The sequence below is a fragment of the Vigna unguiculata genome, chromosome 11 (genome assembly GCF_004118075.2).
Source record: "Vigna unguiculata cultivar IT97K-499-35 chromosome 11, ASM411807v1, whole genome shotgun sequence".
NCBI classification, from domain to species: Eukaryota; Viridiplantae; Streptophyta; class Magnoliopsida; order Fabales; family Fabaceae; genus Vigna; species Vigna unguiculata.
Genome location: NC_040289.1, coordinates 35,746,296 through 35,773,267, shown reverse-complemented (window position 1 = coordinate 35,773,267; position 26,972 = coordinate 35,746,296). Strand labels below are relative to the sequence as shown.

General features: G+C 33.9%; 4 protein-coding genes across 8 annotated transcripts; 1 reads left to right on the top strand and 3 right to left on the bottom strand.

Annotated features, from left to right (window-relative positions):
• The first annotated feature begins 453 nt into the window (after nucleotides 1-453).
• On the top strand, nucleotides 454-3,901 carry LOC114168226 (mitogen-activated protein kinase 3). Of its 2 annotated transcripts, XM_028052974.1 has the most exons (6): nucleotides 459-925; nucleotides 1,115-1,244; nucleotides 2,036-2,173; nucleotides 2,282-2,614; nucleotides 2,907-3,090; nucleotides 3,246-3,892. In XM_028052974.1, exons 1-6 carry the CDS (start codon nucleotides 765-767, stop codon nucleotides 3,413-3,415), a joined length of 1,116 nt encoding a protein of 371 aa, XP_027908775.1. In that variant the 5' UTR covers nucleotides 459-764; the 3' UTR covers nucleotides 3,416-3,892. The 2 variants fall into 2 exon arrangements, with proteins under 2 accessions (XP_027908776.1, XP_027908775.1); XM_028052975.1 differs by lacking the exon at nucleotides 2,036-2,173 and having other exon boundaries at nucleotides 454-925; nucleotides 3,246-3,901.
• A 396-nt stretch (nucleotides 3,902-4,297) lies between these two features.
• Nucleotides 4,298-11,243, bottom strand: LOC114168225. Of its 3 annotated transcripts, none has more exons than XM_028052972.1 (11): nucleotides 11,046-11,243; nucleotides 10,668-10,798; nucleotides 10,364-10,552; nucleotides 7,413-10,258; nucleotides 7,216-7,324; nucleotides 6,956-7,015; nucleotides 6,435-6,801; nucleotides 5,816-6,347; nucleotides 5,581-5,689; nucleotides 5,326-5,406; nucleotides 4,298-4,611 (listed from the first exon to the last, which is right to left on the bottom strand). In XM_028052972.1, the coding sequence occupies exons 3-11, from the start codon at nucleotides 10,394-10,396 to the stop codon at nucleotides 4,540-4,542; spliced, it is 4,209 nt and encodes a 1,402-aa protein (XP_027908773.1). In that variant the 5' UTR covers nucleotides 10,397-10,552; nucleotides 10,668-10,798; nucleotides 11,046-11,243; the 3' UTR covers nucleotides 4,298-4,539. The 3 variants fall into 3 exon arrangements, with proteins under 3 accessions (XP_027908773.1, XP_027908774.1, XP_027908772.1); XM_028052973.1 differs by having other exon boundaries at nucleotides 5,816-6,801; nucleotides 7,413-8,649; nucleotides 8,764-10,258; XM_028052971.1 differs by having other exon boundaries at nucleotides 5,816-6,801.
• A 550-nt stretch (nucleotides 11,244-11,793) lies between these two features.
• On the bottom strand, nucleotides 11,794-12,667 carry LOC114168227. The gene is made up of 2 exons (XM_028052976.1): nucleotides 12,204-12,667; nucleotides 11,794-12,097 (listed from the first exon to the last, which is right to left on the bottom strand). The coding sequence occupies exons 1-2, from the start codon at nucleotides 12,334-12,336 to the stop codon at nucleotides 11,877-11,879; spliced, it is 354 nt and encodes a 117-aa protein (XP_027908777.1). The 5' UTR covers nucleotides 12,337-12,667; the 3' UTR covers nucleotides 11,794-11,876.
• A 1,857-nt stretch (nucleotides 12,668-14,524) lies between these two features.
• On the bottom strand, nucleotides 14,525-25,759 carry LOC114169912 (V-type proton ATPase subunit a1-like). 2 transcript variants are annotated; one of them, XM_028055302.1, is made up of 18 exons: nucleotides 25,364-25,759; nucleotides 23,991-24,035; nucleotides 23,134-23,253; nucleotides 22,819-22,926; nucleotides 22,403-22,516; nucleotides 22,098-22,271; nucleotides 21,796-21,933; nucleotides 19,211-19,318; nucleotides 18,968-19,075; nucleotides 18,690-18,838; nucleotides 18,295-18,448; nucleotides 17,768-17,928; nucleotides 17,019-17,225; nucleotides 16,742-16,925; nucleotides 16,569-16,652; nucleotides 16,019-16,212; nucleotides 15,869-15,928; nucleotides 14,525-15,241 (listed from the first exon to the last, which is right to left on the bottom strand). In XM_028055302.1, exons 1-18 carry the CDS (start codon nucleotides 25,505-25,507, stop codon nucleotides 15,037-15,039), a joined length of 2,457 nt encoding a protein of 818 aa, XP_027911103.1. In that variant the 5' UTR covers nucleotides 25,508-25,759; the 3' UTR covers nucleotides 14,525-15,036. The 2 variants fall into 2 exon arrangements, with proteins under 2 accessions (XP_027911103.1, XP_027911104.1); XM_028055303.1 differs by lacking the exon at nucleotides 25,364-25,759 and having other exon boundaries at nucleotides 23,102-23,253.
• Nucleotides 25,760-26,972: the final 1,213 nt, after the last annotated feature.

The window sequence follows — 26,972 nt, the reverse complement described above, 5'->3', positions numbered from 1 at the left end:
AAAATAAATATTTATTTGCAGTGAAATGAAAGGGTCCAAAAAGCCCAAACTAGAGAATCAAATAATTTTATTTGTTATACATTAAATATATGGAAATAGGCACGAGTCAAAATTTGCACAAATAGTTACACGCTTCTGACTCAATTATTCAGTTTCTTCAGGCTAAGGATAACATTTGATATTTAATGTTATAGATTTATTTATTGATTTAAATCTTGAATATAAAATCCACGAGGTGGCTTTGACGAGCATACAATACAAATCACGTAATAATAGAAGAGGAAAGAAAGGTTGATGGCTGTTGAAATAATTGAACAAAGGGTGGCCGTAGATGAGAGGCGGCTGAAATCTGAGCCGTCCGATGGAGTCCCAAACGCGTCGCACGTGTGCGTGTGTGGTTCGTTCAGTTATTTTTCTTCTCATGGCGCGTTTTCGCCCCGTCTTCCTGGCACCTGCTCCGAAAGAGTGTGAAGACTCAACGTGCTTACCAGGCCGAGTTGACCGAGCGAAAGTAGTTACACGTACGCACGCACGCACACACTGACTCGGTGACTCACTCGTTGGATGGATACTATTTAAGTTAAAACCGCTCCACTCGCCTCTTCTACTCTCCATCTTCATCCTTTTCTTCTTTGACCGTTTCTAGAAAGAGAAAGTTTGTTAGAGGGAGAAAGTGCGGTGGTGCGGTTCGCGAGCGAGAAGAGAGAGAAAGCTCTTCTCTGAACGGTTTCTAGAGGGAGAAAGTTTCATTGAGAGAGAAAGTGATGGCCGGAGTTAATCCGAATGGCGTAGCTGATTTTCCGGCGGTTTCGACGCACGGCGGACAGTTCATTCAATACAACATATTCGGCAACCTCTTCGAGGTTACGGCGAAGTACCGTCCTCCAATCATGCCTATTGGACGCGGCGCGTATGGAATCGTTTGGTACTGCTTCGTTTTCTTCGAGTTATTGTGGTTTTGGAAACGCGATTGGTTTAATTGAGAGATTGTGTGGTTCTCTGATTGTATGAATCGGATTCTGTTGTGATGGAACGTCAGCTCGTGCGTTTTTTTATTTTTTTTATGATTTTGAGATTATGAAATCTGAATAGTTTGTTGATGTGATTTTTGAAGCTCGCTGTTGAATACGGAGACGAATGAGCTGGTGGCTGTTAAGAAGATAGCGAACGCTTTCGACAATCACATGGACGCTAAGCGAACGCTCCGTGAGATTAAGCTTCTTAAACATCTGGATCATGAAAATGTGAGTGATCTCTTCTGTGTGGAATTTGACTTTCAGATATATCGTATCATCGAATGATACAAATGTAATACATGCTTGGTTTTGGTTGGAGAAATTATTTTCTTAAACTGTTTTTATTGTGACACGTATTTAACTGAAATTTTCACTTTTTAATCAATTAAAATTGAATAAATGGAGTATGGACTCAGAAGTATCCTGATATACAGTAACAAATTAACATGATATTATTTCACTTTACAATATATTTATCATAATTAACAATCCTATCAGTCGTGTTTTCTGAGTAGTTGACATTTTTCGTACAAAATAAAAGTACATAGAAATTCAACCCATTAAAATTATGCTAATTACAACTTATATGATAAACTTCTTGAATTTTACGTAAGTATCTTCAAAATTATACCATTAGTTGACATTTTTATAGAGTAGTGAAGAAATTAAAACCTAAATTCTTATGAGATTTCGTATAACTTTTTTTACGAAAAGTTGTAGAAGCATAAAATGCCAGTAAAATACGAGTGGCGTGGCGACTTGTTTGTTGGGATTTAATAGAATCAAGTCCGAGATTGACCATGATATCTTAATTTGGGGAACACATGATGACATGTAACTGGGATTTGGTTATAAACTTTTCTATTCATAACATTGAATTTAATTTAACTTATGAAACAAGTTGGTTGTGTTGGTAAGCCTTTAAGGTTTGACTATAGTGAAAATCATCGAAGTCTCGATTAATAGAATACAAAAGCCGTGTCTAACCAGTTGTGACTAATTGTCTGTTTGGATATCAGGTAATTGGTTTGAGAGATGTTATTCCTCCACCATTGCGTAGAGAGTTTAATGATGTCTACATAGCCATGGAACTCATGGACACTGATCTTCATCATATCATTCGCTCTAATCAAAGTTTGTCGGAGGAGCACTGCCAAGTGAGTGCTCTCAAGCTGTTGTTTTTTAATTTCTATGTATCATAATTACTATGTTTTCAAATTGGAACCTTTTGTTTTTCTGATGATTGGATGCTCTTGTACTTGCAGTACTTTTTGTATCAGATTCTTCGTGGGCTAAAGTACATACATTCTGCAAACATAATCCATAGAGATTTAAAACCGAGCAACCTGTTGCTGAATTCTAATTGTGACTTGAAGATTATTGACTTTGGTCTTGCCCGACCAACTATGGAAAGTGACTTCATGACAGAATACGTAGTCACAAGATGGTACAGGGCTCCCGAATTGTTGTTGAACTCCTCAGATTACACCTCTGCGATAGATGTTTGGTCTGTTGGTTGCATCTTCATGGAGCTTATGAATAAAAAGCCTCTCTTCCCAGGCAAAGACCATGTGCATCAGATGCGCCTATTGACAGAGGTGAGATTGAAAAAACAATGACCTAAAAAATTGCATACAATGCTTGCCATAGCCTCTCTTAAAATACTACGATAACATGTGTTATTACTACATTACTACACCCAAAAAAGTCGAGACCAGGTTTAATATCCTTTCTTCTTTTTATCTTAGGTCTCGATTTTTAAGTGATATGTACTATTGAGTATAATAAGAATAACATGTTTCAAGTTATTTAATACCATGGATATAGTCAATAGTTCAATTTTAAAAGGTAATTTTATTTCCATGCTTATGCTTCTTGTCTTATCCACAGCTTCTTGGTACCCCAACTGATGCTGACCTTGGGTTGGTGAAAAATGAAGACGCAAGAAGATATATTAGACAGCTTCCTCAATATCCTCGCCAACCTTTAGCTCAGGTCTTCCCCCATGTTCATCCCGCAGCCATTGATCTTATTGATAAAATGTTGACAATTGATCCCACCAAAAGAATTACAGGTACCTTTCCCATTGCTGTCATTTTTTATTTTATAATTTTGTATCTGGATGAAGGCACATGTAGTTTCATTTTGAACATTGATAATATCTGCAAAGCTACATATTGAATGAAAATGGGCAAATTTTTTTATATATTTCTGTTCAAACATTGGCAGTTGAAGAAGCGCTTGCCCATCCATACCTTGAAAAACTGCATGATGTAGCTGATGAACCAATCTGCATGGAGCCATTCTCATTTGAGTTTGAGCAACAGCCATTGGATGAAGAGCAAATAAAAGAGATGATATACAGGGAAGCATTAGCACTCAATCCTGAGCATGCATAAAGCAGAAAGACTCAAGGACTTGTAAGTTGTATCTTTAGAAGGAAAAATAAAAAAATTCGTAATTTTTTCATCACTAAGTTCGCTTCTTACAAGCAGGAAAGTATCAAGTTGAATGAAAATTCAACCTTGTTCCCAACCAAGCTCCTTAGGTATTTTATTCAATCTGTGTGACTAGTTAGGTTCAACCACGTTTTGGTGAGTGCCCTTTTGTTGTAAAGTGTCATGCAACGATATTAAGCTCCACAAATTTTTTTAACCCTGATGGGTTATTATTATTATTATTATTTTTATTTTCTTTTGGGCTTGGGTAACTCATCATGTATCCTGCCTAAGTTATTTGCATTGTAACTTCTTGTATCTTAATTTTATCTATTTTCTGCTATATTATATGTATAGTGGATTTGAATTCAGTGAGCAAACCCTTTAGAGTAGTTCCTGTAATGGTTCAGAAAATTGAATGGATGAAACTTCGTCTGACTTTTCTAATTCCAAGTTTAACGTGTGATGATATATAGATTTACATTGCCATGTTTCTGTGACAAATAGTCTCAAAATATTATGTCTACGTTTATTCCACCTTTTCATCATCACTACTTAATTATAACTTTCCAGACATCTGGCCGAGTTTTTAAGTCAACGAAAAGGGTGTATGCAAGTAATCAGATTGAGGATGACTTAACATCTATTTAGAACCTCCTCTTTTATCTCATGGACATGATGAAAGCTTTTATAATTCTCAATTTCGGTTCATCTAAGTTCCCCCAAAACATAGATGCGGTATCCATTCTTAATAAAAAAAAATATACTTAAGAATAAAATTCACATGCTTGTTTGGATAACCTTTCCCTATCAATGAAAACATCATGCAAAAGAAGACCAAAATGAATGCAAAAAAAGTGGAGATTAGCCTTATTATATAGCTCGTGGGAAACTTCAAGAACAAAAGTTCTATGTAATAGTAAGTAGAAAACAAGTATCATTTACAATTCGAGTACAATCTGAATCAGAATACTATTTATTTATTGTGCATCTTCAGAGTGTGGCATAATTCTGGTAACCGGCAATTCTATATGCGTAGGAGAAAAAATGGTTAGTAATTAATAAGGAACTGAATCTCGGTTTTATTATGAACTGGATGGCTGGGTATTGTGTTTGGTACAATCAAAGGGTCCAATCGATTGATTCTTACGTCTCACCTGCAAAAAATAAAATTAAAAAATAAAAGAAATTAAAGTTACACACAATAATGTCAAAATACAAAGCAATGATAGAGATGAAAAGAGATACATGAACCCTATAGTTGTAAAAATGGTGTGCATATATGTTTCTTGAATCTTTTCTGGGTAAGAAGATTACCATTTGGTACATAATAATATTACGAGTTCTTTTTCTCCACACATTGATTTTCCACTTTTACATTTAACAATTATTTAAATATTGTTAATTTAAAAAAATCATTTTTATATATATTTAAAAAGTTGAGTCCAATTCAAAAATAGCAATCATTTGACTGTAACCCATAGGATTCACTTTTTTCCCATTTTCCTGCAATATCATGCTCACGGTTTGATTTCCAGACGTTTCGCCAGTTTTTTTTTCTCATCTTTACAAACTGCTCTGAGCTGGTAGCGCTTGTCCGATATCATCTAGGACGAAACTCGAGCAACTTCAGTAGAATTTCTCGAAAGTTTTAAAGACTCCATACTTTACGATTGCGCAGATTTTTTATGTTACATTACGTAAAGCTAATGAAAAGGGATTGAATTTACTTTATTATACACAATTCAGTTAGAGAATCCATAGGTATGTGAGTTTACTTTATTATCCGATTAAAAAAAAAAGTAAATTGTCATGCTAGATCACTACGTTTAAAACTTGAGTCAGGTTTAGAGGGCGAAGTATGAACCTACCGGGGACCAAGGACCAGGTTCGTGCTGAGTCTTCTCAGTGGGAGAATTTTGCACAGCACCGCCTTTCATCGTTAAGATCTCCTGTCAACACCAGGTGTAAAAATGAATCTAACATGGCAAAGAACAGACTTTATATAATGCCGTGATGCTAATTGAAAATAGGAAAACAACACTACGTGACATGAAAAATCGCGCCATGCAAAAATCTATTAATCAGTCATAAAAAATATCCAGTTCCGTCAAGAAATCTCTCACCTCTCCGGCGGCTTCAATTGCAGCTAACCATTCTTCAGAAAACGGAGCCGCATTTGGCGGAGGCTTCAATGTAGGAACTTCCAGCTTGCTTTTAGTTGCAGATTCCTGCCTGCCATTCAAAAAAATAATTTGCATCACTCAACTTTTCAAAGTATCAAAACCGTATCTCAGAAGTAGAAACGAAAGGATTGCCAAACTGTGATTATGAAATATTATCACGAACTAAGAAACTTACAAATGAATTATTTTGTTGCTGTCTTCTGCATAATAAATATCACCTTTTGACTTGTGCTCCATGCCGGTATTAGGAGACTCGTCTTTCTCAAAAATATTAGTTCCAGCTTCTTCTGAAAAGGTTGTAGAGTTCAACAAACTAATTTCACAGCTTGAACTTTCACTTGAACTATGCTCTTCAGGTTTCCAAGCAACTTCATCTGTAAAGGAGTCTTTGATCTCTTCTATAAAAGAATTGCATTCAGAAGATACAACGTTGTCTTTGAGTTGAACTTCAACTACTGGCAATATGTCTGAAGAACCTTTCTTCACATTATTCGTTTGCAAATGCTCTGCTCTCTCATCCGCGTAAAGATTTCCATCATTCGTTTGAATATGGTCATTGGAAGCATTGTACTCACCTGTACGGACATCACATCCTTTTACTGCATTTTCAGACAAATTTGTTTTCTCGATTTCTTCAGAAGAAACTATATTTGTGGACAGCCAATTACCATCCAAGTGTAACTGTATGTTATCAACATTCTGGGAATCTACACCAACAACAGCACAAGGCCCTTGAAAATCAGGAAGTTGAGAATTTTCATTTATATTGTCACTGTCGGCCAATGGAAACTTACTATCAGAAACAGCAAGACATTGTTTACTGTTGCAGTTGTATAATACTGGATGTTCAGCAAGTGTCTGCACTTGTGTGGTCAAATGTGATTCCTCAATTTCTCTGTTAGTCTGAATAAATTCCTCGACAAACTGACCCAGAAGGGAATGTTGTATATGGCCAGAAGGTTTTTCTGCTCCACTACCAATAGAATCTTTGGTGTTTGAAATGAAATCTGCAGATACTTCAGAAAATTCATTCTGATCACCCACGTGATCATGATTTGGCTCCAAACCCTTGTACTCACAAAGCATTTCTTCAGCTTTAGAAGCATCACAGTTAACATGATGCTGAATAGAAGCATCCCTGGAAGAACCAGCATCCCGAAGCTGCAACTCAAAAATGGTACAGCAGTTATTAGTTGATACATCGTTTACCCTCGAATCTAAATCTGCTTTCACCATTGGAAATAGTTGGGCTATAAAGTGTAGATTTACTCCATTCTCACTAAAAGGTCTGCTTTCCACAAAAAACATTGCTTACCTCAGTATCACAAGCAACAGTTTCCGGCATATCTCCACGGGGGGGATTTTGATTCAACTTCTACATTCGCAAAAAAAAAAAGAAGACCATAATTCAACACAGAATACGAAAAAATTATTATTATAAAAACGTTTAAAGCCCAAAAAAAAGCATCGTAAGAATTGAAAGCAGAAAAACAACGCTAAAGTGGCATGAAACACTACGATATGCAAAAAGCTATCATTAAGAACATGCACGTGCAATCGATAAATCTAAGTCACCTGTTCAGCGGAATCGGTTGCAGTAAACCATTCATCAGAAAAGGGAGCAGCATTTGTTGGAAGCTTCCCTGTAAGAACTTCCTGATTGCTTTTAAGAGCAGAGTCATGTCTGTCATTCAAACGATGTCTTAGATGTAGAAATGGAAGGGGTGTCAAAGCGTAATAGACCAAATAATATCACAAACTAAGATACTTACAAGTCAATTATTTTTCTGTTGTCTTCTGCAAAGTAAATGCCACCTTTGGACTGATATAGCATGTCAGTATCGGAAAATTCATCTAGATTGAAGGTTAGATGATCTGAAGCTGGTAAATTTGAACTTTCACTTAAAGAACAACGCTCCTCGGGTTTCCAGGCAACTACATCTGCAAAAGAATCTTTGTTCACTGCTGAAGAAAAAATGCGTTCAGAAGATATAATGTTGTCATTGGCTTGAACTTCAACTAAAGGCAATATGTCAGAAGAACATTCTTTTGAATCATCCATATCAAGATTTCCGTCATTGTTTTGAGACACATCCTGAATATTGTCATTGACTTGAACTTCAACTAAAGGCAACATGTCAGAAGAACCTTTAGCATAATCCATTTGCAAATCATCCATATAAAGATTTCTTTCACTGTTTTCATACATGGCCTGAATATTGTCATCGAGTTGAACTTCAACTAGAGGCAATGTGTCAGAAGAACCTTCTTTTGCATAGTCCATGTCAAGATTTTCATCATTGTTTCCAGAAATAGCCTGAATGTTGTCAATGAGTTGAACTTCAACCAAAGACGATATGTTAGAATAACATTCTTCTGAATCATCCATATCAACGTTTCCATCATTGTTTTCAGACATATCCTGAATGTTGTCATTGACTTGAACTTGAACTGAAGGAAACATGTCAGAAGAACCGTCTTTAATATCATCCATATCAAGATTTCCATCTTTGTTTTCAGTCATTTTCTGAATGTTGCCATTGAGTTCAAATTCAACTAAAGGCAATATGTTAGAATAACCTTCTTTTGCATCATCGATTGGCAAATCATCCGTACTAATATTTCCATCTTTGTTTTCAGGCATAGCTTGACTATGATTATGGGAATCATTGTTTTCACTTGTATAGATATCGCATAATGCACCCTCAAATAAAATTGTTTTCTCGATCTCTTCAGAAGGAGCAACATGTGTGGACATATCACCATTCAAGTCTAGTAGTATGCTATTAACATTATCTAAATCTGCAGTACCAACAGCACCAGACCTTTGAAAATCAGTATCATTTGTAACAAGGCAGTGTTTACTGTTGCAGTTGAATGGGGCTGGGTTTTCATTAAACGAACGCGCATGCACATCTTCCATTGATTTATTGACTTCTTCAGAAGAAGCAATATTTGTGGGCGCCCAGTCACTGTCAGAGTGTAGTATGTTATTACCGTTCTCAGGATCTGCACGAACAGCAGCACCGAGGCTTTGAATATCAGGAAGACTAGAATTTTCATTCATACTATTGTTATCTGCCAAGGGAAACTTATCGGTAATAAAAACATTTAAATGCTTACTATTGCTTTTGTATGGCGCTGGATTTTCATTAAGCAACCGCATTTGTGCTTCCACATGTGATCCTTTAATCTCTGTGTTAGAGTGATCAACTTCTCGGCCTAACCGAGTCAATATTGTATGCTGTAAGAAGCTAGAGGACTTTTCAGCTTCAGAACCTATAAAATCTTTGGTGTTTGAATTGATGTTTGCAGACACTTGAGAAAATTCACTCTGATCAAGCAAGTCACCATGATTTAACACTAAACTCACATCTTCACAGAGCATTTTGTTAACTTTAGAATATGTAATGTTGCTAGTTTGTTGCTCAAAGTTTCCAGGGAGATAACACGGAACATCATAGTGGATAGAAGCATCCCAAGAAGAACCCTCATCCCTATGTTGCAACTTGGAAATTGTACAGTGGTTATTGGTTGACATTTCATTTTCACCAGAAACAAAATCAGATTTTACCATTGGACATACTTGGGATGTAAGGAGAAGATTCTGTACATTATCCTCACGAAAAGGTCTGCCTTCCTGTGAAACATTGTTTAACTCAATGTTGCAAGTTGTTGCAGAAACGGTTCTGCAATCTTCACTCGACCTGTCCAATTCAAAGACTTGAGTACTATGATCCATTGCTTTTGAGGCGATAACCTTATCACATTGTTCTAACACTGGTATTGTCTGAATGAAACCTGACTGATCATCTACTGATAACTGACAGCCTTCAATTTTTGCTATTTTTGGTTCACTTGCTGCAAAACATTTGAATGAAACCTGACAACTATTTACATGAGATTCACTTTCCCTTGTTGACATGATTTCTCCCACCGTAACAACACTTGTAGTCTTAAGTTGTTCCCCTTGTAACTGTTGATTAACTGCCTCTAAATTACTTCCAGTGGTTTCGCTACAATTGACTGAAAGATTCCCATTCAATAAATGTTTTTGAGCATCTCCTCCATTTTTAACATGATCAGCAGCACCACCATGATAGTGAATCGATGGTGGTTCCTGCAATACAGATTGATACCCTTTTAACGAAACATCATGCTGACCAGTTTCTTTCTCCAACTGCACTTGAGTGTGACTCTCTGAAAGAAGCTTCTTTTCGTGTCTAGGGAATACCGCATCCTCCACTCTAGAAGCATTATTATTTCTACGTAGTTCTCCGTGTTCCTCATATGTTACGTTGACATGACCAAGAATGTTTTCAACCTTTTCTTGCTTGCTTATTTTTCCAGAGCCCACAGAATTATATTTCACTTCTACACAAGCCATCTGCTTATTATCCACTTGCATGCTCAGTTCTGACTTCACATCTAAAAGGCTTAACTCCTTAGTGCAATTCTCCCCTTTGACAATTTCAGACATCATAACAGGTGCATGTTGTAGTCTTGCCTCATTGACAGAATTTGTTTCTAAATTCTGTAATTTAAGAGTGTTACTCTGAGCTGGCTTGCAAGGTTTAGAAGTTTTCTGTAATTGGCTATGTGAACTGGGAGCTTTGGCCTGCAAATAAGTAATAAACATGAATTTGAAATCGTCACATGAGCATTATATTACTCATGACAAATCTACCTAAATATAAAAAAAGAACCAAATAAAATCACATACTATAGAAAAGAATCCCAATGAGGGAGATGGCATCCGAAGGCCTGATAATTTTGTTGTTTGAAGCTGTGTCTCTTGCTTTTTCTCACTAACGTCAGAGACGCCTCGTGGGAGACAAGTTTCTGACACCTTATTTGCTTCCGTTCCTGACTGAAGCTTTCTGGGTGGTGGATGTGTTTCAACTGAGTTATTCTGTTCAGACAAACAGTTTCAAGAGACGAATCATGAGACTAGTAGCTAAGTAAAAGGAATTGAAAACTTGATAAATGTTAAAAAATCACAGCCTCTAAAAGTTTAAAGTTCCTACTAAATGTTTCCCAGGTCGCGTGGCTAGTGTAACTGAACCTTTATCAGCATGAACAACTTTTGGGTTACTTGGGGTGATTTTAGGATTTTTTGACAAGGCTCTTACTCCAGCATGCTTCGGAGGATTAGTGGCTGCATAACAGAAACAAAATTAACTCAATATTACCAGTAAATTCATGTCATGTAAAAGTTAGAATTTGATGTTTGGTTACTCAAGAGAAACCTGCATTTGTGAAGTTCATTGAGATCACAACCTCAATCAAAAATAAATTAATTAGATGATCTATTTTCACATTGTATTATGCAACTGTACAATAAAAGTACTAGCAGTTTTTTCATAGGATAACAAGAAGAAACAAACGCGAGTTGCACAGTATACCAGGGTGTGCATTCTGATTTCTCTTAGAGAAACCTGGGGTCAAGATTCCACTCCTAGGGGTTGTTGTCCTTGCAGAAACATCCAATTTAGGACCAGGTGTCCTAGCGACTTTCACTTCTTTACTAGGCGCTTTCACTGTGCTAGGTCTTTTGAGTTTGCAAAGGGGTCAAGGTAAACACTTCCATAATTCGACAAATAAGAAAGAAAAGACAACTCAATTCCATTGCAGAATCACAGTATGTAAGACACTCCACTTAATATCTATCCTAAACAAGAAATGGCAAGGATATGAGGACGAAGCTACTGGCAGCCGCGGAGGACACGCATTGCGTTTAGGTCTGTTGCCAACGGAGTCATTGACAGTAAGTATTTTCCTCTTAGCCTAACAAACAAGTATCCAAAGTAACAAGTGACACACATCAGAAGAGTTCAATTTCTATACACTATCATCTTTCGCACAAAGAGTATAAAGACTGACCAAGGAAACCGGGGCTGTAGAAGCTTTGGCTAATGCCGCAGGCTTTGGAGAAAACCGCTTTGGAGAAAACCGAGATGCAGCACCGACCTTTCTATCTTCAAGAGGAAGAGCATCGGATGAATGCATAAACAAATTTTCTTCAATCTCCTGCAAATTTATCGAACTTCCTACGTACTCTTCTTCGTGGATCACTTCCAAATCCAACCCTGAATTAGAAGAGGCAGTGCCACTAATCATAGAAAGCTCCTCCGGATTCAAAACACCTGAAAAGTAAGATTCAGAACAAATCAACCAATTAAATAATTAATTAATCAATCAAATAATAGAACAATTAGAGTGATAGATTTTCATAGTTAATTAACGGATAATGGAGGGAAGAGAGTGCCTTCTTCAGTAAAGAAAGCTCGATTCCACGCCAAGCTCTTGCGCAAATTGTAACCGCCTCCTTTCTTCTTCCTCTTCATTTGATGAGGCTCCAAGCTGAGCTTCTGCGGTTTGTTCCAATCCGCGTTCTCTTTGTTCGCACTGTCATTCACCGAGGAATTTCGATTTTCAGAATCCGCAGCTCCACTTTCTGCAGATGCGTTGGGTAAATCAGTATTAAATCAACAATTATCCATAAAAAATCATCCAGAAATGGAAAACAAAAAGAGAGGATTCAATAGAAGAAAAAAACTAACCGGTTTGAAGAGGAATCGATCTGAGAGGTATGAGAGGGGAGCAAGAGAAGACCTCGGCGGTGGCCGGTGCAGAATCATCGAAGAGCAACGAATCGTCTTCGTCTAGAAGAGGAATGTTAGAAACAGAATCCATGATAATACGATATTATCACTCCTTTTCTGTTAGTTGTAGTTTTGTGTTTTCACGAATTGGTAATTGGATTTGGAATGAATCGATTACTGTGTCTGCTTCTGCAAATTTGTTCGCAATTTCAAACTACAGCGAGCGGGAGTGTTCCAACGGTAGAGTGGGTAATAACAAATGTAATTGGGTCACATGGGTTTGGTTTGGGCAATTACTTTCTGAAACTCCATATTTACTTCCTGCACTCCCCTTATTTTTAAAACTACCTCTATTTTGCCTCGTGTAGAGTGCTAGAACGAGCTAATCCGGTTATTCACCACGGATTTAATAAAATATAGTCGGTTCTATCGAGATACATTTTGATGACTCATAAATTTTGTAGTTCAATCTTATACTTTGATGTTTCAGAAATTTTGTACTTCAATGGAATTACATTTTGATGATTCAGAAATTTTGTAATTAATTTAATTTATCATTAATGGATTAAATGGATTGTTATTTGTTTTTTTTTAATTTATTTTATATATTTGTGTGCTTCCTTTGTTATTACATCTCTTTTATCGACAAAAATAATAAACATTTCTACAACACGAAATAAATATTTAGGTATTTTCCATTCGGTTTAAGATTAACTCATCTTATGTATTTATGGTTTTGAAATAATTTATGTTTTATTAGATGTAAAATAAGACCGTATGTACAGTGTTGTATCATCTCTTACAAAGCACTTGTATCTCTCATGATTTATTATGTATTAAGTCATAATATCTTTATGCTTAAGTGTATTTAGAACTTAAAAAAAAATCATAAAGTATTGATTTTTTTTCTCTAGTATGTGATAAATATGGATATAAATGATACAACTATGTACTTACAAAATAATATTATTAGTTATGATTTGTTATTTTTTTAATCGTTAACTTACTTTATGTTTGTCCTATAGTGAAAAGAATGTACCTAAATCTCATAAATAAACTACAGGATGGGAAAAAAGGTAAATCATAAAACATATACATATATAATTTTATATATATCTCATATTAATAAGAATTATATATATATATATATATATATATATATATATATATATATTATGCGCATTCTTATCCATTTATATTGGTTACTCTTGCATAATATATATCACAATAGTAACGATTACTAATGTTTGCAATTACTATACAATAATTAGTAGAATTTTCAAAAAGAACATTATAATTTTGAATTTATTTTTCAAACCTAAGGGTAGAAAGAGGAGAATACCAACAATGAAAAACTGCTATAACTTTATATATGTGCATATAAAGGGAGTCAATTGATTAGTTGTATTGATTTAAATTCTTTTCGATCTAAACTTATTATTTATTTGTTGTCTTTCTCATTAATTGTGGTTGTTCTTTTGAAAATTAGTGTGCAGAAATTCAATTTATTTTTGTTTGAAATAATGAATCATTAAACCCTTCTATTCTAATTATTTTCATCACTAAATATTTAACATTTATTTACTTGAAATAATGATTGACAAATAGTAATATTGTTACCCTTTTTGATAATGACCTAAATGTTTAAATCTTGGATGGTTTACCATAATATTGGTCTACAACTAAAATGCAATTTTCTAGAACATAATAATGCATAAAGATGTATTTTACAGTAAAAATATAAACTATTTTTTATTTATTTTTAAATACATGAAATTCTTTGAATTATTTTATATCCATAAAATCCTTTTAAATCTTATAACTTCATATTTAATAATTTTTTAAATTTAAATTACAGAATCTTATTAATAAAAATATTTTTAAAAATCTTCAAACTACCATGATAACTTACAAATTATTTTAAAACATACTTAAAAGGAGAAAAGAGAAAGGTTCTTCGAAATACTCGTGTAATTCTAATTTACAGACGCACCTATTTCAATCTTTTACCTCAAATCGGCAAAAATGATCGAAATGCTAGTTATTTTAGTTTCGGTGTGTCGGACAATTGTTTCTCTCTCCATAATGTAAATGACTAAACTAACTAATAACTATTTCTCATAAATTAATCTAATGAAATCACTCAGGTAATACCAAACCAGAGAGAACTGTGAATAAAAGTGATAAATAACCTATGCTTATATATTTTTTGTGGAAAAAAAAAATAAAGCACGATGAATAAATAAATTAAACCTGTCGGTAGGTGCCCCTAAAAAGGATATTTGGAACATCACTTTATTTTATTGCCACAGATACCAAACCAGATCACAGAGATGGTTCTATAACGTGATTAATCATTAATCATTACAAGAAAAAAATCAGAGTAAATGCCTACATGACTGCATCCTAGGAAGGCCCGCGCTACATTATGTGTGTATGTGTAACCCCAAATAACCAATAGATAAAACTATGATGGATTTCTTTTTACAAAATTAGTCTAACCATTCCTTTCCCTAATCTCTTCCCATTTTTCTACTCTAAGAAAGAAAAAGAAAAATTAGAAAGTAAATATTCTGTTACAGATGCCGTTCATTACTGTTGCTATAAATCTGTCACACCAGCATAGCCATGGGAAAATGAGCAGGATATTGTTGCTGAAGACAAATTATCAAGCAAATCCGGAACTTGTAGAATTGGATCCCACAATTTCTCATTGTGTTCCTTCTTCTACTTTTGTATATATACTTTGCACATATTTTGCCAACAGTGATCCAAGACAGACAAGAATGGATCAATTTTCATCCTCTGTTAAGGAAGCAAAGGAAAAAGGCCTGAACTTATATCCATCACCATGGTAAAATTTGTTCTGAAATTCCACCCAGTGAAGACGCAAGGCGTGAAGAAAAGCACTGAGACTCTCCATCATTAATAGTATAAAAGCAGTTGCAAAGGAAAAGACAGCTAGTCCCAGTAACCGAATGATAAGATTGTCATACCTGTTATAATTGCAGCCAGCGATGATATCAACAATTGAATATTAAAAACTGATACTAAAAGCGATAAATGCCAAAAAGGAAATGCAAACTTATCAGACTTTGCAAATGGCTCGTGCAAAATACATTACATAGAAGGCTCGACTGGTTTAATTAAGATAATTCTGTCAGCCATATGCACATGATCTGTTCAACAATGTTGCTCATTCCATACCATGATCTCAATCTACGAATACTAATTAAAATCTATAGATGTTACTTGCACAATATCAAGAAAATACATCAAAACTAATGCATGCTATTGCCATCATAGATCAAACATAAAACAGCAATTCAAAATAACAAAATCAAGCAATTTTTTGATAAATATAAATGATGCTATTTACATACAAAAAAATAAAATAAAAACAGTACTTCCTCCGTGTTCACACCAAAAAAATCACATCTTCCCGATGTTGTACTTTGAGTCTTCTCTGCTCAAAAATTCAAGTTTGGTTTTGTGGACTATGAAAACCTTCCTTTATTTGCTTTTCATGATAACCATTCAGAAAGCTTTAATTATAAATTACAATTTTTTCTTTAACAGGAGATAGTATGTCATATTAACGAAATAGTGTGAATCAAACTCACCCCCAAGCAAGTAGCAGGACTTTCTCATAAAAAACAGTAGAAAGTTCTGAGTGAGCCAAGCTGCACCGTGGTAAAAAATATCAACCAAGGATTAATATTTTTGATAAAATAAGGACCCAAGACAAATGAGTAAATCATAGCTGACCAAACCTTAATGCCCAAAGTCGTAGATATGAGGCCGTATTTGAAACTGAACCTAGAACAAACTCAATGGAGTGAATCATTTGGTGAACGAAGACTTCTGTGAAATTGAACTCATCGTCATGTTGTCTGGTAGAACCTGGTTCCATCTCAAGATCAACCTCAAAGGAATTAAGCACACCGTAAGTGCGTCCTTGAAATCTCTAGATTATCATAAAGGTATAAGATTAGTAATCTTCATAAATAAACTCCTGGCACTTCTTTAATAAGTAGCTGCTAACAGAAGTATAGGACAGGGGCAACTGTGTAGCTAAATATTGTCTGTATAGCCATTAGAGGTTGTAAGTGATTTGAAAGTTGCATATTTTAGTCTTTATAAAAATTATCTTATGATGGACCTCAGAGAGAATTAACTTGACAAATTTTATCAAAAGGGGAAAATCAAACCAACAAAGATATGTGCAATGTGAAAATATTAACACGTAAACAAAAAAATTGGTGAACAACGTTCTCAATTTCCAAGAAATAAAATCACACACATGGGAGGCAAAAGTGGCACCTCATTATGAAGCTTCTTTAGCATAAAAGGTTTTGGAAAGAGCATCCACGGAACTGCAATTACAGACAAAAGCAACAACACAACCTGCATATCATGAACAGTCACTCAGAATGATGTAAAACAGGAAAAGGAACAATTATTAAGCAATAAAGAAGCAAAGAAATGAATCATACTTGAAGTGGTCTTTGGCCCCAGAACAATTGATTCTCACCAAGATTGTCGAAAGGGCTTAAAAACATGTAAATCATTACATGATAAAGATCTGCCTGAGAGCCAGTGCACCACTTCACAATGATGAGAAGGGAAAGATACCCAAATAAACAATTAAGGAAAATCATCTGTGGCACAAACTGGTACCTAAAAACATCAAGAAGAGTAAATTACAGCATTATTACTCAAAGGAAAGCAAAAACATTAACTGTGGGAAGAAGTTAGAAGAAAAGTGAGCACCTTATATCCAGTGAGCTGCCAAAGAAATGAGCATTGAAATAACTTAATATAATTCCCAAGTTCATGTGCACCACACCAAACAGAATGGACATCTTCATCTTGAGAGAGTTTAGAAAAGGCAATTCTGATCGACTTCCTCGCCAGCTGGGATCCACACCAAATGGATATGGTTCTCGATATTTTACTAAGCCAGTAGTACGTGCATCCCTGGGATGGAAAGTGATAAAACAATACACATCACGTAAAAGCCTTCTTAGAAAACAACTTTGCAATATTTTGCAAGCTCTGACAATATAAAGTTTTGAAGGAGGATGGAGTGACCAAGAGCATAACCAAAGAGGGCAATTGTGGAAGTGATATAAATCAAATTATTCCTAATAATGCGAATTTGAAGGAAACATTTTTAAGTAAAATGAGAATCAATTTAAGAACTTTGTTTTCCAACGTAAGAGTCATAATATCAGTCATGATGTAGATTTGGAGATAATATCTTAGAACTAGGATGCAAGTGCATAAGTTATGAGTAGCAGAAAGATTTGTAAATTAAAAAAAAAAAAAGAATCTTCGTAATCAAGGAGTCATTACCAGGAATTGAATGGTTGATTATATGTTTCAAGTCTTTTTTTTTTTTTAAAAAAAAAAAGATAACCTAAAACACCAGAAACTAATGCATTGTGGATCCACATTATGGCACCCAAAAAACGAGAAAGAAATGAAACTGGCAATGGAAAGTAAGAAATAAAAGACACCTGCATGTATTATCTCGGCATTTGTAAGCAGAGGCACCAAATATGTGATAAGGAACAGAGAAGAATTCATTGTATATTAACCCACAATAAATAGAAAATAGTGACATCAAAAGTAGCACATAGCGCCCACCAAATAGCATCTCCATAAAGCTTCCAAGTCGCTGGAAGAAATCAAATTGAAGAGCTGTTACGCACACTTCAATTCCAATTCCAAGAGCAGAACAAAAGTAAAGGAAATTGTGCAACTCCTTTTGCACTTGTATGCAGTACAATAGAATTATTACCATACTTCATTTCGAGATTAAGGCCATAAAATCACAATAATCATAAAAAAAAGGTAACTTAATTATTGTGGTGTTTACCAACTAGAAAACATTGGACAATGACGATCCTACTATAATCAAATTGATAAACTATTGATCAAATTTGATATAACTCAATTTAATTTTTTTTTCACAAAGATTAACAGATGTCACTCATTTTTTGGCACAGCAACTTTATTTATGCCAAAGTTAGAATGAAATAACCTGGGTGCTGAGCTTGCTCTCACGTGCTATAAGAACCAATGCTCCCAGCAACAGGCAAATTCCATGACCCCAGTCGCCAAACATCACCGCAAAAAGAAAAGGGAATGTAATAACTGTATAAACTGCAGGATTTGCTTCTTGATATCTTGCAACACTGCCGAGTACCAGAGATCATTAGGACTAGGAGTCTTTTCAGTTTTTATAGCAAAATTGCAAAATAAGGGTTCCATACTAAACTGACTTTATCCAAATCTTGGTACATTAATAAGACATTCAATGATCTATTTACATGAGCTAGCACATTGCCATCATTTATTACTTCAAAGAAAGTAATTCGATTCAATACATTAACATATTGTGTTGCCACTAATAAATATATTAAATATTAGTCTCACCCATATGCATCAACAATTTCCTGATATGGACCTGTGAAATTGTTGGTCCTAAAATATGTAGGTGGTGATTCCAGTGCATCCATTGAATGAAAGATTATGTCAACCTCAGAATTGCTGTCAAAAGTTGCACGTTGCAGTGCCTCCTGAATCTGGTAAATTGAAAGATGTAATCTCTTTAATAGATAATATGAATAAAAGATGTTTTCAACTCCTCAAAAATCAAAGGGAAAAGAAATTGGTGAGGATCAAACAAAATTGAGGGAGGGGGAGGGGGATACCTGCGTTTTTGCAAATACAGGGCACCAGCCCTCTCCAACAAGACATTTTTTTGTGACATCAAAGTTTAACATGTTCAGTGTATCATACACAGACTTCTCTCTTCTTACCTAGCACAAGATGATAAGAATGAGAGCTGTTGGTTCATAATAAATGTCCATTCCTTGCAAAGGCTGATAAGGTATTAGTAATGCCTTGCAGATCCATCACAAGGAACATAAATGTATTCAGAAGCTAATTCTTACCATCTCCATCCATATTGTTAAAGGGCCTCCAACAGAAGCTAGAGCCTTGTTCCGATGCCTAATTCCAGCTTCTAGAGTTGTCTCTAAGTCTGCAAGGCGAGCCGAAACCTGTAGCCATAAACTATATTTTCTATTAGAATCACACAATCTCTATTATAATATCTAAACAAATATCCTTGGTATCACTAGTGCATCTTATAATACTTTCGAATATGATTAGAAAACCAAACACTCAAATACTCCATTCTACTACTTGATGTTAGACCTAGGCATCCAATAATACCGAGTTCCCTATCATAATATCTTATATATCTCTTTTATATTGATTCTTTATTCAATTAAACTAAGGAACATAGCATTCATCTTAATATTTGTCTATCACAATATTAAATTCAGATTATTCAATCTCCATTTTCACCCTTCCTTTTTAACACTATCTAAACATGATAATGAAGGAGTAATTTCACCATGGCACACTGTTCAGCTCCTGCATTTCCTTAAATATGGAGCTCCACCTTTATTTCCACGATTATTTTCTTCTTTCAATTTGTCATATCTCCTGCCATGTTCTACTGCTATCTCTATACACATTTGACTATTTTTCTCTTGGTTTAAGTGCATCTTTTTCAGCGTTATTATTCTCAATGTAAAGTTACCTTTTTTTCCTATTGATATTGTCCAACAGTCCACTAATGACCATACCAATTGTAACTTTTCTCCCATGATCATTCCAAATCGACTTTTTTTTTTACTGTATCTCACATCAACTACATATTTGTCCCCAGCATTCTAGCCCCAACATTGCTTCCAAGAGCAGTTTGATGCTATCTTTTGCCCCAAACTCTAATCCAAAACATAGTATGGCTCTATTTGTAGACATTGTTGACCTGCTGTCTACGTTGTTATACCTCTCATTTAGTCTCATCTGTGACTTCAATTGTAAGAACCTTAAAGTTCGATATACTCATGCTCTAAGAGGAGTGTTAGAATATCTAATAATATCATTATTATATCTCATACTAATTTGGAGTGTTTTACATAATCCCTTATGAATGGTTTCCATACTTCTTATGTTTCATAATTTCTTTCTTTAATTAATTAGTATATGAAATCTAGTAATCACTAAATTTGGGTTAACGTTTTATCAATAGTATCACATCAAATCCATCAATTTCACATTATTTAGTCTCTTTTTTCTCTTCTTCCTACACCTAAACCCAATAATTTGAACAGTTTCCTACTTCCCATTTTTCAGTCAACAATGATAACTTGTAATTATATAAAGGAACATTAAGAACTTGAAGAACAAAGCACTATGGTTTACATTTAAAGAATGGAAGTATTAAAGAACACCAAAAGACTATGTAGTTCAAATCAAGATTTAACTTGTAAAATCGTGCTATCCACGATTTTGCATAGTATTTCCGATTCAATTATCCCGCATGATCATGGCACAATAAAATCGCACGGATTGTCGAACAAAATTGTGAAATTGCATAAACCACCATTTTTTTCGATATTGTTCATTCCACTCTGTTCACCGTCTTAGGTGAATGGATTCGATTCAATTAAAACCTAAACTAAATTAAAAGTTAATTCGATTAAAAATTCAACCTGTTATTTGTGTTGTTAGCAGCAAAACTACCCAATTAAAAGTTAATGCAATTAGAATTCACGTTTTTTTTTCAGCCACAACAGCAAAACCACCCAATTAAAAGTTAATGCATTTAGAATTCACGTTTTTTTGCATCCACAACACCTGTTCACTTTCTTGGTGAATAGGAGTTTCAATTAAAAGAAATCGAAACCTAATTAAGAATTAAGGGTGTTTTTTACTGGCCCGTTCACCTTCTTGGTTGAATGAGTTTCAAATAAAATAAAACCCAATTAAGGCACTTGTAACTTACAATTTTGTAAACCCTTCATAATTCTAGTCATAATCTCAATTTTAACTACCTTGCCAAAACAAAGCCTCTCCTTGGATTGGGAAACAAGTTCTTTAGATAGATATTAGGGTAAAGATTGATATTTCTTCATAGAAATTTGGCTTATTGGCTATCTTTATCCACAAAACCATTTTGTAGGGAGAATCCACATAAGGTTTATAATAACTACAATAGTCATATCTCTGGTTTAATGAAATATTTAAACACATTCCCTCATGCCCAAAACTGTATATCAAAACCATCGACAAACATGGGTCACCCAATAACAACATTTCCTCATGCCTAGGAATAAACATCTATTGCAGACAAACATGAGTAATGTAACGAATCTGAGATAGACTCAAATACAATTTCAGAATTTGTAATTAGGGCTTAACTCACCACACAAAAATTGGCTTATATGGTAAGGAGTGTCCAAGCCTTATAAGGAATACATTAGTCATAATATACGATACATTTGTAGTTGATGTGGGATCAGAACAATATTATAATCTTGAATTTCAGACAATTTTCTCCCACAGAAACTGTAACAGCAAAAAGTTAAGTTTTGTCTAGAAACTAGATACACCTGGCTCCTATACTGTGATACAATTGTAAGAATAGTTCAGAGAGGAAAAATGTTCTTAATCTGATACATACCTCTGATGTTATTTGCCTCTGCTTACTTATATCTTCAGGGACAGGGTAACAATTTGCACCAAATGCTTCACAAATTTTCAGGATCTTTGTTCTTGCTTGCTCCCCAGAGAAGAACACAACAAAGACAATTTTCTCAACCTGGAAAGGACAGGAATCAGTCTAGTCATCAGGAGGACTGATAATAAATTATTAGGAAATAAAAAAACTAGCCAAGGGATTGGTGAAAGTAATAACATGTTAAGTACATATTAACAAAACTACAGCCTAATGATAAATATCTCTAAATCAATAAGGAAGATAACCATCTCATTTGAAATAGGATCTATGATTTGTTCATCAGCTGGTGCTTGATTGAAAAGCATATTCCCTCTTGTCGCTCGAAACAACATCCTTTCAAATCTAAGAACCTTGGATTTACAAATTATCCCACTGATAAATCTTAAACCAGAATGATTTGATGGTGCAGGCGTCATTTCCTGTAAAATAAACCATTTATAGCTCACTTACATCACAAGACAAAATAGAAAAAAAAAAAAAAGAAACTAGTAAAAGAATTTACACTAACTAGTAAAAGATATCCACAGTAATAAGAAATGTTACAAGGAACCTGTTCATATAAAAATGGCGTCTCGACATAGTTTCCAATTGAGAAAACATTCTCCTTCAATTCTCGCTCTTCTGAAATGACAGCACCATGGCTTGAAACAAGAAAACTACATGCCTGAAACATGGGCACGGTATTATATATCTTATATAAATGAGAAAAAGTATGTAGGAAGTATTCACTAATAAAAAGAACAGAATTACATCCATAGTTAAGAGTAAAATATCATTGACATTTGACAGAATACATTAAAATCAGAAGTATAATAGAAAAACAGATCAATAAAAAATATCTCCAACAACACACTAGTTCTGAGTTACATTCAAGCAGGAAAGACTTTGTAACCAAAAATCACAATTAGTGTATCGAAACTTCCAGTACTTTAAAAGAGAATGTGCTTATAGAAATATCCATGATACCTTTTCTAATACAATCTTGAACTCCAGCAGTTCATTATATGATTGCCGAAGTTTCTCACTGTTAGAGTTCATTTCAATTAGCTCATGTTCATGCTCAGCAAGTTGTATCTGTTTAAAGAGAAATCCAACAGAACTCACAATGTCAGATTAAATAGTGATAAGTGATAACCACCCACCAGAAGTTTTAAAATTGCAGACAACCAACTTAGGTTTCATCATGTTATTGATGGCAGCCAGACAATATGCATATATCGAGAACACCCTAAAGACAGTGATCACATACGATGGAGGAAAACCAATGAAATGGAGAAGGACCTCTAAATCCTCCAGATGAATATCTGATTGCAAGACCGAAGGAGAAGACATTAGACCAGCTTTATTGATTTGATCCTTGAAGAATCGTAGCTTTCTTGACATTTCTGCACATCGCTTTACCTGTCAAGCAAAATGCAGTTAATATTGGTAAATAAAAAATATATATTTGGAGAATATTACCGCAATCCGAACGTCTGCAGATAGATAACAATATGAAAAGAATCTATGAAAAGCTAATCTGTCTGTTAGAATATCTACAAATCTCATAATATTTTTTCAAAGACCTTTGAATATTTTAAAATATCATTGATGATCTCTTAGAGTGGTTCCATATTTCATTATCTGTTTCCGTATTTAATAAGGATTATGAGTCAAGTATATAAAGATTAGTACCTTGTCTTTTGAGTCACATATCACATCAATATACATTGGAAAATATATTCCGTACTCTCTTTTATATCTCTTACTATAATCCCAATAATTTAAACAATGACAAGATTTTATAAGCCAAATTCAGTTTAGTTCTAGAAAAATAAAGGGAAAACAAAAAATAAATTATTTCCTAAAGTTTGAACCAGTTTCTACCTTATTTTAATATGAATGTCGATATTTTGGAAATAATACTCTGATTAACATGAAATAAACTAGGTAATTAATAGAATCCTTTCTTTTCTAACTAGAAAATGGAAAGCATAGCGTCATAATATCTGTTCCCATAGGAGAACCTCATAACCGAACTGCATACAAAGTCCTAACCTCAAAAAATTATACTAATGAGTTACCACTCCAAAAGTTGACAAAATTAAGGAAATTCAAAATGCAATAGAATTTCTAATAATTAGCGCAGTGTAGACTACCTGGTTAACAAATGTTCTCTGGAAGGGGCTTTTTTCAGCATTTAACTACAAATGAGAAAACAAAAATCCATAAGAAATGCAATGATTAATATCAGAAGAATTCTAAAACAGAAATTTTAGAATACATGGCTGCAAAGGAAAAAGTAAAATCAACTTTGAAGATTTCCTAGCACACACACACCTGAAAATTTCCACCCAAAATATCATTTGTAATAGGACACAGGAATATATATGATATTGCGAAGAAGATACATTACTGAAAATCTAAATAACTTCACCACTTTTAGTTTGTCCATACAAAAATGCATGGAAAATAGACCATAATTGAACATTAATATCAAAGTTTTCACATATCCAGAAATACTCAGACCCACCAGGACCCTTGACCTGAAAGAGCAACAATTCTCTACACTTACAGAGATTCTCCCATGTTTCGTGTATGGTTCGCCACCAATTTTTACTCATATGATCAGACATAAAGAAACAACTTCTAAGGAGAGTCCTCTTATACAACAAAATACTTAAATAGTAATGAATAAAAATTTTAAACAGTATGGCTCTTTAACACAAGAGTAAGCCTCGGTGCAACAGTAAGACTTTTGTCTGTGACTTGAAGATCACGGGAGTAGCCTCTCAGTTTATGATCTGCCTGCTTATACCCTAAACCCTATTAGGTAAGAGCCTCGTGCACTAGGTCACCGTTTATAGTTATCTATCACTACTACGGACATAGTGAACCATTCATTAATAGAATTCACAAAATTACCCTCAGCGGCCTATAAAAAGAAACCACAAAATCAAGTTTCTAAATCTAGCCTTCTGAACATAAATTTATATGCAGCACAGAACAATGCAAGACACAGAGAGCAGCAATCTTATTTGGAATGAAGAAATAAAAACAAAACAAACCATCATCCTTGCCAATACCAGACAAACAAACTATTTTCTATTTTCCATCACTTACGTAGTTCAATTTATCCAAATCATCCTTATAGGAATCCAATCATAGATGCCTAAATTTTAAACACAAAATTAAACATAACTAATAAAGCAACTAAACTTTTCATCAACCAATCTCTCAAACCATAATTTGATTCGACAAAATACGAAATCTACACTCCAATGTTAAATCATATTCCATCTAAACTATGTGTGCATGCATCCATATCCAACTCAACCACACAACAAACAAAAAGAGAACACAAAACGTTCTAACATATCCGTCCAGCAGTTCCAGATTCCAAGAACTCATCATGCGAAAATAATGCCTTGAGAACTGGACTAATGCAGAGAAACATGTTTTCGCAGAACAAAAACAAAAGGAGAAAATAAAATTGAAAGAAATGAAAGAAGGTTGGATCTCAGAGAGTTACGTCTCGAAATTGGACGAGGCCGAGTTCGCCTAAATAGGTGATGGCGCGGTGCGAGGACTCTGCGGGGATGATGAGCTGAACGAAGGTCATCTTCTCCGAACGCATCAGATCCATTGGCGGCAAGTTGTCTACGAACCGATTCATTTTCCCGGCAATGGAAGTTCGGCGTTGGATCTGAGAAAACCGTTTTGTTGTGTGTTTCGCTTTGTTTGTTTGAATTTGAAGCGTGCTGTGTTGGTTTGTTAGACCGTACCACTCTGCTTCAGTTTCCCTTTGGCAACTGCCATTGCTTTAGAAATGGAAAATTCACATTAGTCCCACTGAATCTTATTCGCAAAAATAAAAAACTAAGCTTTTGGCATATAATTCCCAAGTGCAAGTGCCTTTTTCGTCTGTTAAGCACAAAGAAAGATAAAAAGTGCAGGTGCTTTTCTATAGTTGAATCTCTTTCTATCCTCATGACAAGTGTTTATTTTATTTTACTTTATTCAAGTGATTATTTTATTTTATTTTATTTTATTCAGCTCAATGATAAGTGTTTATTATAATAAAACAATTTAATTTAATTTAACTATATTAACAGTATAGCATTTTTTAAGCCATCATTTGACAATAGCTTCTCTTACATAGTGTTATAGTTCACTGTTGTAATAATTTTTTAAAAATTTTATATCTAAAAGGATTTTTAATTAATGAACAGAGTAATATTATATATATATATATATATAGACAGATTAAAATGAATATAAAATTACTATAATTTTGTTTTTATTTGGGAGAACTAAGTAGAAATAAATGTACTTTTAACATGGAAAAGTAAACATTGTTTTTTAACCATAGGCGCAACATTGTTCGGGCACTATTGAAGTCTATTTTTAAATATCTTGATTAAAAGGATTAAAATTAATTTCAGTGAAACTAACTATTGTTGGTGAGTTTCATGTATTTATATATTTTACTCACAAAATTTTGAATGCTATAAACAATTTTTTATATTGTATGATGGTGAACATCAACAAACTGGTGTATCAGTTACTATTGACCAACATCAGTTGCAAATTGTTTAGTTTGAGACACTAAATCAATAATTACATGTCTTAAATTCTTGTTTAGTTTGACTTTTATTTTCAAATTTATATTTTATTACATTAAATTTAATATAAATAACTAAATTTAGCGTGATAATATACATAATTATTTATTTATAAGAACTATAAATAATTTATTTATATAGATAATATATCCTTTTGAGATGTTAAATTTTCAGTTTTTTATATCATATTTTTATATCATATTATAAATTTTCAAGTTTAATACAAATTATAATCACTAAGCATTATTAACTTATAAAATAATTGATCAATTTACTAATTTGTATTGTCTTATTAGTAATAGATAAGTAACTTTGCTCGAAAGTTGTTCTATAAATATAAATTATTTTGTAATTTAAGGGTTATATTTTACTCATGTTTATCTCTATTATGGTTTTATTTTATTATTAAAGCTTTTGAAATTAAATCAATTTTTAAAATATTTAAAAACATGTTAAATGTGAAATTAGCATACTTTAGATTTTGTTTAAATTATATTTTATAAAGTAGTGTTTCAA